Source organism: Panthera tigris, chromosome C2 (genome assembly GCF_018350195.1).
Source record: "Panthera tigris isolate Pti1 chromosome C2, P.tigris_Pti1_mat1.1, whole genome shotgun sequence".
NCBI lineage: Eukaryota > Metazoa > Chordata > Mammalia > Carnivora > Felidae > Panthera > Panthera tigris.
This window is the reverse complement of record NC_056668.1, coordinates 151961602-151974186: the sequence shown is the minus strand read 5'-3', so window position 1 is coordinate 151974186 and position 12585 is coordinate 151961602. Positions and strand designations below refer to the sequence as shown.

At 55.8% G+C, this 12585-nt stretch overlaps 1 protein-coding gene across 13 annotated transcripts in view; it reads left to right on the top strand.

Annotated features, from left to right (window-relative positions):
* ITGA9 (integrin subunit alpha 9) overlaps positions 1–12585 on the top strand; it is a 400223-nt gene that overhangs the window by 38230 nt on the left and 349408 nt on the right. For 5 of the 13 annotated variants that reach the window (XM_042956919.1, XM_042956920.1, XM_042956922.1 and 2 more), the window contains exon 1: positions 2082–2266. The exons of the other annotated variants lie outside the window; for them this stretch is intronic. In XM_042956919.1, the coding sequence (XP_042812853.1) occupies positions 2082–2266 (185 nt within the window). Of the gene's footprint in view, positions 1–2081; positions 2267–12585 lie in introns of those variants that run through there. 13 annotated transcript variants of the gene reach the window in all.

Here is a 12585-nt window from a genome sequence, read left to right as displayed (position 1 = left end):
GAATAAAATACGATGTGTAAGGTACTTGGCAGGTAGTAAGTGCTCAGTAAAGCATGCTGTTCCTTTCTTTCCTCTCACTCTTTCCTACGGTCATTGGGGCTTCTGGGACCATGGGTCTCTTCTGATATGTGTGCAAGCAGCTGGGAGCAGGTGGTCAAGGAGGCAGAGTTCTCATTTTTTTTTTTCCCCTTGGGGAGCCTGTATTGGAACTTAGGGCTGGTTTTGGAACATGGGTTCATGCAACAAGTAGGCGGTGAGTTCTGCTTTCTACTGACTCGAAGGGCATAGTGGCTCGAGGGAAAGGGAAGTGCGTCAATATAGATGTGGTATCGATTCTCAAACTTGAGCATGTATCAGAACCACAGACTGTTAAACACAGTCCTTTTGAACAGACATTTGTTCATAAGATATACAAATGGCCAATAAGCCCATGAAAAGATGCTCAACATCACTAATCCTTGGGGAAACGAAAATCAAAGCCAGAGGGAGATACCACGTCACACCCATTAGGTTACTGCATATAAAAATAAAAAAATCCACCCCCCCCCCCCGGAAAATAAAAGTGTTCATTAAGAACATGTAGAGAAACTGGAATTCTGTGCCCTGTCTGTGGGATGTAAAATGGTGTGGCTCTTGCGGAAAACATGGTTGTTCCTCAAAAAATTAAAAACAGAACTACCATAGGATCCAGCAATCCTGCTTCTGGGCATACCCCCTAAAGACCCGAAGGCAGTTACCCCGAAAAGATAACCGTACCCGTACATGCACAGCTGTGTTAGTCGCATATTCACAATAGCCAAAAGGTGGAACCAACCCAAGTCCCCATCAAGGGATCAACAGATAAGGAACACATGTTACATACACTATTATTCAGCCTTAAAAAGGAAGCAAATACTGATATCTGCTACAACACGGATGAACCTTGAGGGCATCATGCTAAGTGGAGCGAGTAAGGCAGCCACAGATGATTCCACTCACATGAGGTACCTCCAGCAGTGAAATTCACGGATGGGGAGGAGAATGGTGATTGCCAAGGGCTGGGGGGTGGGGGGTGGGGTGGGGAGTTAGGGTTTCATGCATGTAGAGTCTCAGTTTTGCCAGACGGAAAAGTTGTAGAGACTGGCGGCGGCGGCTGCACCACAGTGTCAATGTTCTCAACGCCACGAAACTTACACCCAAGATGCTTAAGACAGTAGGTTTTATACCCTGTGCATTTTATCACCATTACCCCTGCCTGCCCCCAGCTGGGCCCCTACCCTGGAGTGGGACTGCGGACGCGCATTTCTGGCAGGTTCCCGGGGGACGTGGCCGTTGCTGGGGCCGAGACCACACCAAGGGATCGCCGGTGCAGGGGGCCAGGTGAGGGTAGTCGGAAGGGCAGGCCCTCGCTCACCCCCACGTGGCTCTAGTTGTCCCCCCAAAACACAGCTGGTGCCGGTGGAGCGCCTCTGTTCCTCAGGTGGACTCACAGCCCCGGCGAGGGACAGCAGACGGCCGGGCCCGGAGCAGAAGCCCGACCCGTCACCCGGCTTCCTTTGGTCCTCGCTGTGGGTGTGAGACCCGGAGCGAGCCGCTGACCCCGCGACCCCGCGACCCCGCAGAAGGGGCTGAGCGCGCAGCCGCGGGGCCGCGTCGGGGCAGCTGCCGGCCCCAGGGCGTGGTGGGAGGCGCCGCAGCCGCGGTGCCCGGGCGGGTGCGGGGCCCTCTGCGGCCCGGGCGCCCGGGGCAGGGGCTGGGGCGGTGGGGGGGGCGCGGCCGGAGGCCGGCAGAGGGCGCCGGTGCGCCGTCCCGCCGCCGGCCTCCGAGCCGCCCACCCCGCGGGCGCGCCTCTCCGCAGCCCAGCGCCGCCCGGCCCGGGACCGCTCGCGCCGAGCGCGCAGACCTTTCGGCCGGACCCGAGGACGCCGCCCGCTCCGGGCCGCCCCTGCGCTCGCCTGCGGCGCCCGCTCGGCCTCCCGCCCTCGGGCCCGCGCCGCGTCCCGGCGCAGAGCCCCCGGCCGTCGGCGGAGCCCGCGGCCCCGGCGCCCGCGCGCTCGGCGCCCGGCTCGCGGGGCACAGCGGAGGGCGGCGGCCGGCCGGGGATGGGCGGCCCGGCGGCGCGGAGGGGCGCCGGGGGGCTCCGCGCGCTGCTCCTGGCGCTGCTGGCCGCGGGGACCCCCGCGGGCGCCTACAACCTCGACCCGCAGCGCCCCGTGCGCTTCCAGGGCCCCGCCGGTTCCTTCTTCGGCTACGCGGTGCTGGAGCACTTCCACGACAACACGCGCTGGTGAGTTGCGCCCCGCGACCCCGGCCCGGCCCGGCCCGGCCGCCCCCGCGCCGCGCTCCCCGGGGCCCGAGAGAAACGGCTCGGCGGCGCGCAGCCCGGCGGCGGACGGCGGGAGGGCCGGACGCCGGGCTCCGGTCCCGCCGCCGTCGCGGTGGGCGCCCGGGGCTGGAGGCGGCCGGGCCGGCGCTGCCCGCGGTCCCAGCCCGGCGTGCGCGGGGACAGCCGCGCGGGCGGTCCCCCCTCGGCCTCCTAGCCGGCGGAGCGGGAACGCCCGCTCGCGAAGTAACTCGTCCCCTCTGTCCCCGAGCGCCCCCCCCCCCAACCTCCAGGCGAACGCCCCGGGACACCGGGCACTCGAGACGCAGACCCCTCGGTTTCAGGGAGCTCTTGGTGACACCCCACCCACCGCTCCCCGGCTTCCAGCCGCTCCGGTGCGCGGCGCCGAGGAAGCGCGGTAACCCGGGACGCGAGAGGGGCGGGCTGTGCGTGTGCAGGGAGGGCGTGGGGGCTCCCCAGACGTGCGTGGGAGCCCGAGGGGCCCCGTCCTTCCTTGCCAGGCTCTCCGAGGACGAGAGCTGAGAGGGTCCGGGATGCTCGTGGGTGATTTCTGGGGCAGCCTGGGCCTCATTTCACCCGGGTCATCTGACCTGGAGACAAGCACCTTAAGTCTTGGGAGAAAGGATGTGGTTCTGCAGAGGTCAAGGAGTCCAGCTGCCCCCTAAGGGCTCTCCGCGCTAAGTGCCATCAGCTAAGGGGCGCAGAGCTTGAGCGCCCAGCCCCCGAGAAGCGCGGAGGCGAGGTTGGTCCTTCCTTGACCTTTTCCTGGCGGGGACTCCAACGGCACACAGGGGTCATTACCTCTTCATCGGAGAGCTAGGTGGTGGACAGTTCCCCTGTTCAAGGTCCTGTCCCAGTGGGGGCCCTGGGACAGCTAGTGTGGGGTTGGTTTTATTGTGTGGTCACCAGTGCGAGTGTCCTTCGGGGTTGCAGGTTAGGAAGGCGCGGTCAGTAATGCGTGCTCCCAGCATGCAGCTCTGTGGGAGAGTTCCTGCTCCGAATTGGACAGAGGCTGACCCAAGAGGGTGGATTTGTAGATCTGAGTCCTCATGCATTCCTGGAAAAGGGAGGACTCCGTGACCAGCCAGCCCATTAAAAGTCATGTTGTTTAGGAGAATGCCTCCAGGAGACCCGGTTTTTAAAGTCCCGCGTAGCCCCTGTCCAGTTCTATGACTCCTTCCCCACCGTTTACCCCAGTTGCTGAATTTAAGGCCAGACTATCTTTTCCTGCACTTGCCAAATACGCCTTTTAAATATTTTTATTTTTATTTTGAGAAGAGCGGGCAAGCAAGCAGGGAAGGGGCAGAGAGAGAGAGAGAGAGAGAGAGAGAGAGAGAATGAATCCCAAGCAGCCTCTGCACTGTCCGTGTGCGAAGCCTGATGCAGGGCTCGAGCTCACAGACTGTGAGGTCATAACCTGAGCCGAAATCAAGAGTGGGACGCTTAACCGACCGAGCCCCCTGGGTGCCCCGCCAAGTCCTTTTTTTCGAGTAAAGCGGGCTGCACACCTTTTCCACGTCCTGCACTCTCAGAGTCCACTGTGGGCTTTGGATTTGGTAGAGAATGCGGCAGGAGCAGTGGGAGAACGCATCCCAGAATCCCAGGCCGGGCTCCTGGACCGTGTGACCTTGGCACAAAGTATGTGGGGGGTGCTGTCAGGAATCGAAGGGCTTCTGTGGGTGGGGGGCTCCTGAGGAAAGGCAGGCAGGAGAGCTGTGCACTGTGTCGGATCTGTAGCTGCGCAGGCTCGTTCTCCTCCGGACCCTTCAATGGCTCAGCTCAAGGGAGAAGTGCCAGGACTCAATCACCTGGCTCTGGAGGGGCCGCAGGTCAAAGCTGCCCTGGCTGGGGAACAATTGGGGGCAGGGGCGGCAAGAGCAGGTTTGACCTGCTTTGTTTCAAAAAGGGCATGAGGAAAAGCTGTGGGACTGGGATAGGGCAGTTGCAGGAAATGACGGGCTGGCTTTCAACTTGGCGCCCAGAGTACAGGGCAGACCCGGGGTCTGAAACTGGAAGGTGATGCTGGTGTATGGCCGTGGGGCAGATATGCCTGGGGTCCTAAGGAACCCATCAACAGCCAGGCTCCTGCTCTCAGAAGCGCGCTCTCTGCTTCCGACAGGAGCGTGCTGTTCTTTCCATGGGAGGGCTTGTCCCTATAGTTTCTCAGGTAGCAACTAGGCTCTACGGAAATCTCTTTCAAGCAAAATTTCTTTTTCCGTTTTTGCCTCACATTGTCTTAATTTTATCTTCGTTTGGCTATGTCCTTGATATCTGTCCTCTTGCTGCCTTTTCCAACTACTTTCCTCCTTATCCTTTTCTCTCTTCTGCTTTCCTCCCAGTATTCTTTGTCTTAGGCCTTGAACGTTATTCTCAGCTGATTATGCTGCCCAGACTTTGTAAGCCGCAGCTCTTGAAGCAATAGATTTCCAGCGTTGCCTCCTTTCTCCTTTTCTCTAGAGACTAGACTTGCCGTGAGGCTGATGAAACTTCCACCAAAGGCCCCTCACTCACATGGGCCCCCACCGAGCCCCTGTACCTGATTTTGTTTTGTATTTTCTTAAAGGTGGTCACCCTAAATTTACACGATTCGGGCCCTGTGGAATCTGGATCTACCCTACCTCTCTATCTGAACTTGTAGCTGTGTGGTTGGTTGATTGACTTAGCGACTGGTTGTTCGTCTCTTCCTGCCAGGCAGTCCCAGGACCCTGGATCTTTTAGCCTTGCCTGAGGGACATGTAGGTTGTTTCCAATTCTTCACAATTATAAACAACAGCAGGGGTAAACATCCTTGTAACTAAAGCCTTGCGGACATCCTTAATTATTTCCTTTGAATAAATTCCTGGGCGTAGAATGGCTGGGTCTGGTGCCTTTCTTAAGAAATTACTCCTTAGCCTCCGAATTCAGTATCAATGGTTTAATAAGTCGGCTTCATACTAATTAAACACCTTTGTACAGGTAGAAGGATTTGTTGGGAGTAGGGCAGAGGAGCAGGAAGAATGTGCTGGAGAACATGGGGGGACAGCCCAGCCACCGGAGCCAGCATGGGCTTTGCAAGTGGCAGAGCTGAGGGTCTTTGGTGTTGGCGGAACCGGGGCGTGGGTCACAGTGCTCTCGTATGCTCCTGCCAGCAGAGCTCGCATTTGTTCCCGAACCCCATAACCCAGCATACCTGTCAGTTCTTTTCTTTTTAAGCCAAAATTGTCACGATTTCTGTAACAGATGGGGGTAATAACCTTGCTTTTCTAAGCCTGGAGGCTTGAACACGGCTTCTGCAGTCATACTGCATTGAGAGCAGAGCCCCAGACCCAGCACCTCTCCAAGTGTTTGGCTTGAACGGTCCCTCTGTGGCCGTGCTCTAGGCAGTGACGGTTGTCCCCATGGCCAGGTGGACCAGGATATCCTGGACAGCGCTGCAGATGTCATTTGTATCTGTTTGGATGCAAACATGCAAATGACTCAGTTTCCTCCTTTCCGACAACACTCCGAGGGTGTCAGCCTGCCAGAGCCAGCTTCCCCTCCTGTCCCCCTGCCCCCGTGCCCGGGGTCTCCTTGCACCCTTTGAGCCACAGTAGTAACTGCCAGGGGCCAGGGAACATGGACAAAGCCGATTTCTGTCCCCTTCCCTTAGACATGTACCGGTTCTTCAGCTGCAGGGCAGACGACTGTAACACCCTGTGATATAAATAAATGCAGCCCCGGCTGGCGTCCAGCCCCCAGAGTGGGTTTCTTTCACACCCCTCCCCTGCCCTCCTTCCTCTGTGCCCCAGACGCCCTGGAGTCCGAGGTGGTTGGGTGCATTGGCTTCCTTTCTGGCGACGCGCTTCCTGCCCCATCTCCCGGGACACATCAAGACGGCTGTGCTCAGGCACAGAGCAAGTGCTCGGAAATGGAAGACACGCCGGCTTTCTGCTTTGTTAAGGTTGTCAGAAGAGCATTCAGTGAGGAATAGGAGGTAATTCAGAGCCAAGGAGAACACAACATTCTCAGTGTGCATTAAGGTTGAGAATGAAATGAACAAGCGAAGACGGTTCGGCTGCATTGCCAATGCCGTTACCATTGGCCAGGTGTATTGCTATTTAAATTAAAATTAATTACGACCAAACAAAATTAAGAATTCCCTTTCTCAGGTACACTAGCCACGTTTCAAGTGCTCAGTATCCTCATGTGGCTAGTGGCTGTGGGACTGGACAGTACACGGAACACTTAGAGCAGAAAGGTTGTTGTTTTTGTTTTTTAAGTTTATTTTGAGAGAGAGAGAGAACAAGCAGGGGAGGGGCAGAGAGAGAGAGAGAGAGAGAGAGAGAGAGAGAGAATCCCAAGCCGGCTCCACAATGTCGGTGTAGAGCCCAACTTGGGGCCCAATCGCAGGAACCGTGAGATCATGACTGGAGCCAAAATCAAGAGCCGGAGGCTTAATAGACTGAGCCACCCAGGCGCCCCGTGGCAGAAAGTTCTGGATAGTGCTGGTTTAGAGCAACAAATTAAGTCTTAAAGGGCTAGACAAAGATCGACAGGCAACATGAGAAAAAGGAAAAAATCAACCCTTGGAGGGTTTGTGTGTCAAAACAAGTGTGGGGGCTTAAACCTAACTCAGAATTAGCAGTGGACAGCCAGGGAGGCTGACTTCTTTGTCTTTTCCCTGGTCAAACACTGGAGTGCTAAGGGGGAGGGATTCAAGAACGAAAACTCCACCCACTGTCTGATGGGTGAGGAGATCATGCGGTTCTAGCAACCCAGGCAAAATAGAGGCTACGGGCTCTGATGGGAGAGAGGCTTGTCCTTGGGCAGACACAGTTGTTCCGACGGGCAGAGGGGAGACCCTTGTGAAGGTAGAACCTTGAGAAGGGGGACCGTGGCATCACGGGCCCTGCTGCACCCCATCTTTGTGAGGAGACACCCAGAAATGGCAGTGGCAGCCGGGCCTTCTCGAACCCCGTGTGATGGAGGTCTTTGCTGCCCACTCCAGGCCCTCAGGTGGGAGTGTGGGTCCGCTTCCCCATCTGGCTTTTCTCGATGTAGCATTTTCAGACCTTATTCCTGGGTCTTACTGCCCCGAAGAGCCCGCTTCTCATGCTCTCAGGAAGGCGCGGCGCGTGTGTGAGGCCCGAGTTCTAAGGGGACCCAGAAAGTGTCTCTTGGGGTTTCCGGGGCGTTTCCCTGGAGATCTGGGGCAGCTGGCAAGGATGCTGTTTGCAGAGCTAGTGCTGATCGCTGGCCTCCGGACTGAGGCAGCTGTCTTGCCCGGGGGAGAAACTTCAGAGACAAGAAGATGACTTTTCTCAGCTAGTCACTAACAGCTCTGGGTGTGAGGGTGTGAAGAACTGGGCCCCGGCCAGCGCTGATTCCCCGCTGACGTCCGGAAATGGTCTTTCTCTGATAGCTTTTACTGTGATTTGTCTAGGGAACATGTTTTCATGTGTATTAGAAAACAGTCTCTGTGTCGCTCTCAGAAATCAAGGGAGCAGCCTGTAACTTTAAGAAATAAAAATCAGCGATTCGATCAGATATTATCTGCTGGGCATCTATCTCCAAGAGATCAAACGCTCTCATGGGCATGATAGTCTTTACTTGAATCTTTGGGACTGCCTGGCTAGTGGTTTCCAGTGTGCCAGTCAGACAACCGGAGCTTAGGGTTCCACGCCTTGTCCGAAGCCTGCCCCAGCCTCGGTGATCAACGCACATTGTCAGTGTGTGTCCTCTGGGAGCAGATGCTAAGGCAGAGGTAGGAGTGCAAGGGACGTGTTAGGTGGGGGGACAAGGCCTGGGGAGGAGCAAGGGGGAGGGAGCAAGACCGGCAGAGAGAGCCTCAGACTGTGCTGTTGACCTGATTAAGATGTCCACCAACTTAACAGGACGCCCCCCCCCACCCCCGCCGCAACCGTGATCGTCATAATCAGTCACTGGCTGCTGCCCCCTGGGCGGAGTGTGGCCTCGGCTTGATTGCTGTGGCCTTCCTGAAGGGGCTGCCAGTGGGGACTGCCGGCTGACTTGCAGCTGAATGGCACGAGGTGGCACAGGGGATGCACGCCTCCATGGTGGCCACGGAACCCATCATTTGTGGATTGCTGTGTTAGGAAGGCAGGAGATGTGCTCCTTGGCCAGCAGTTGTGGCTGGGGATCATCTGTCCCTTATTGCACTGGGTCAGCACGGGGGACGTTAGAAATCTGGCCTGAAGCAGACTCCAGAGCATTCTAGCTGCCAACTTTCACACAGGGCGCCTCTTCCTGACTTCAGAGAAGTCGCAGGTGAGGGATGGAGGAGAGAGAGACCCCCCTCCCCCATTACCTTGAGCCATCGGGCAGCTGATGAGCTCCCGACCAGAGGGAGCAGCAACACTTCCTTCCTGGGACTTCACAAACCACAAACCATGAAGCCAAGTGGGTTGGTGACCAACCAAAGCAGAAGAAAGTGTTTTATCAGGACCTTCCTTTTTGACAGAACCTTGGAAAGTGAATCCAAGATTGGGAAAGATCTGGAGTCTTTGAAACTACAGCCTCACTGGGTCCCCAGTTTGTGCTTTGTGGGGGAACGTTAGAAGGGACTCACGCTGTGAGTTTCAGTTCCCAGCAGAAACAACATGGTGGCCGCAGCTATGCACTTACTGAGTCCTTAGCAGGTGTTGAGTGCTGTTCTACGTGCTTTATGTGCTCTAGCTCGTTGAATGTTCCCAAGTGTCGGCTGGTTGTCGTTCCAGCCCCCATCACGAAGGAGAAAACAAACACAGAGGTGTTGCTTGCCCAGGTCACCTGGCCAAAGTGGTAGGCTTGGGAGTGTGCTTATGCCTCTCACAGAGTCAGGAGTCTAAGTTTGGGGCTTCAAGGCCTCCAAGCATCTGTCTCGTAAGGTTCTTTCCTTCCCGGCTTTTCTGGAAAAGTGTTGGAATTATAGCAGTGGTAACTTCCCTGTGACATCCTTTGGGGTACGTATTCATGATCCACTGGGCACAGGTGGAGGGATTCTGGGGGTTCTGTTTTCCAGAGATGCTTGATCACTGGGTTAAACAGGGACCCAGTGATTCTGCCAGGGACATTTGTAGGCCTGCTGTCACCCCAAGTCTGTGTGGAGGTAAGTGTCTTAGGAAAGATGGCACATTCTGGACTATTCCATGTATTCATCCTAATCCCCCTGGGCTGAGTTTGTTACCTTCTATCTCCATTTAAGCAGCTTAGTTTGGAGAGGAGCTAGGGAAGGTAGCCATGGCAACCAGCGTTTAGGACTCACCCCTGGATTTATAACTTTATTGAAGAAACCCACACTGACTTTCTGCACGAGTGGCCGACACGCGAGACAGGATGACTTGTGTCCCCCAGAACCTGAAGATAACAAACACAAAGCCAGCCTTCTCCATTTCCGCACATCCCTTGGTACGTTGGAGCCCAGGTGGCCTCTCCTACCCTGTCCTGGATGTGTGGTGTTCCAGCGCTGCGGGGTGCACACCCCCTGGAGCGAAACTGGCGTGGTGCAGGGTCTTCTAAAGGCGGGACTGCACCTCTTACCCACCAGGATGGCGCCTCCAGAGCGAATGTCCCAGGCACGGGGAGCGGGGTTCTTCCTGGCTCTGCCTTCATTGTGGCCCCTGATTCCCCAGCAACAGCCAAACCCATGGTTTCCAGGCCATGAAAGGGGGGCTTCTGAGATGCCCAAGTGCCTGGTGGCCACGAGGGTGGGCTTCAAGGTCAGCCCTGCCCCCGGTTGGCTATTTTAGCCTCGGAGACGTTTGTAGGACCGTCAGTCCCTTCAGGTGTTCGAGCCCTTGTTGAGCTCTTTGGAAAAGAGTAATAATAAAGCGTTTCTCTCCCCACATTGTTGAGTGCATTAAATGAGATGATCGCTGCAGAGCCTGGAACACAGCCTCCAGCACAAAGGAAACCCTGGGTAAGTACTTACCCTATTGTTACTTTGTAGGACACCCTCGATCAACACTGGTAGTTACTCTTTTTGTTACTTTGATTTGACTTGTGGAACGAATGGTCATCTTTATCCTGACTTTAGATGCTAAAAGAGTTTGCTTCTGGTACATTTGTTGAATCCTTTATTCATTTATCACGATCTGAGTGTCAATACTCAATACAGAAATGAATGAGATAGTCTTGTGTTAAGACGCACCCCTCATTATGTGTGGTCTCTAAAATTGTGGTCATGCTCTACGTAAATCTGCATTTCTGTGTATTCATTTACATGCTGTCTGCTTCCAGAAAGGCCCTGAGATGGCTCCTTTACTTGGAGACCCGTGGGACTGTCCATCCCAGGGCTCTGCAGGCTGCTTTCTTCTCTCAGCAGGTGGGAGGCCGCCCCTGGTATGGGGAGCTCTGGCCCCCATCCTGGGCTCCACATAAGTCTGGGAGGGGGTGGTGAGAATTCTAGCAAAAAATAAAAGTATTGTTCTTGGAGAAGAAAATCATCACGAGAAACTACCAGGAAGACCTCACGCACGGCTTTTACTCATCTCCGTGATGTCTGTAGCTTTCCTCTCTTGGATTTTAATGTGTCCTTGACGCTCTTAGGTGGGGAAGGAAAACATTGGCCCTTTCACCATGCTTCCTTCTCCAGCTGCTGCTTCTCAGTGCATCTGCCAAGACCCGAGGCCCCGGTCAGGGCAGGGCAGCAGGCTCTGAGGGCCCTTCACTCCCTGCCAGGGCGACCAGCAGGCTGATGCCTCTCCAAGCGGTGAGGGGGGACCCTGCCTGTGTTTCTCCTCTTCCCCAGTTGGGCATGAAGTCACCTGTTTCATTCTCAGACTTAGCATTTTCTGAGCTGGATTATTGCCAGCCTTTTATGAGTACTCTATGTGCCAAGGGTGCTGTGCTCATGGTTACTCTGTTGCAGTGGGAGCTGTGGCTGAGGTGCGGAAGCCAGATCCGAGGTTATCCAGCAAGTAGATGGCAGGCTTGTGATTTGAACCCAGGTGGGCCTGACTCAATGCCTGTCTGGCTGTTCCCAGGGTCAGGCTTGCTGCTGTCCCCTCCCTCACCGAGTCCCTGTCCAAGGTATCCATTTCCAAAGGAGGAAGGAAAAGTGCCCTGATGCTTTTTCTGGGAGCATTTCTGTCTGCTCTTGGCCTTGGCAGATGAAAACTCCTACCCCATTCTCAAAAGTCAGGCCATCCTGGATGCACCCCACCCCCAACACTTGCCATTTCTTTTTGTGCCTCCCTGCTGCACTGGGAAGGGGACTGTGTGTTTTTATTATCTTTTATTTTTGTTCTTTTTAATTAAAAAATTTTAAATGTCTATTTATTTTGGGAAAGAGAGAGGGCGAGCACAAGCAGGTGATGGGCAAAAGAGAGGGAGGGAGGGAGAGAGAAAGAAAGAGAGAGAGAGAATCTAAAGAAGTTTCCACACTGACAGTGCAGAGCCCAGCATGGGGCTTAAGCCCCTGAACCATAAGATCATGACCTGAGCTGAAACCAAGAGTCGGTTGCTCAACCAACTGAGCCACCCCGGAGCCCCTGTATTATCTTTTAAAGATGAGGGAGGGCCGGGGTGGTCAGGGGGCTTTGCCCGAGGTCACAGAGCTGGAGAGGAGACGCCACATTCTTCGGGGCCGAATCTGCCACCCCACCCTGCCTTTCCCATATCAGGGCCCTCAGTAAAAGTGTGTGGCTCTGGGTGGCCATAACGTCCCTTCAGAAGTAGCGTGTCCTGCCTTGATGCTGTATCTCTTTTCTGCTTCCACAGTGTTGCTGCGTCACAAATCACCCTCAAACTCTGGTTAAAACCACTGAGTCTGTAGTTGGCGGTTTCGGCGGGGTTCAGCGGGATGGTTCTTCTCTCGCTGGGCTCCCTCACGCATCTGCTCTCAGCTTCTGGGCAGGCAGGTGGGCCGGCTGGTCTAGGATGGCTTCAGGTGAGACGGCCCATCTCCCTGTGTCTTTCGTGCTCCCGCAGCCTGGGCTTGTACATGCGCTGGGCAAGGTGCCGAGGGAGGAATCAGAGGCACACGCGGTCTCCTGAAGCCCGAGCTGGGAAGTCAAACCACCCCCTCGGTCACATGGTGCTGGCCGAGGCAAGTTCCGGGGCCTGCCCGCATTCAAGAGGGGGAGACAGACTCCACCTCCTGATGGGAGAAGCTGCGAGGTACCAGGAAGAAAGGCGTGGATACGGGAAGGATGGCGAATTGTGACTACTTTTGCAGTCCACCGCTAGTGGCGAAAGTGTCCCAGCCATTCCTGGATTTCTGTGACCTCAGCTAAGGGTCTAAATGAATTCCAGGTTCTGAGGAGCTCCTGGGAGTTCTGCCAAGAGGGGGAGCGGGGGTGAGT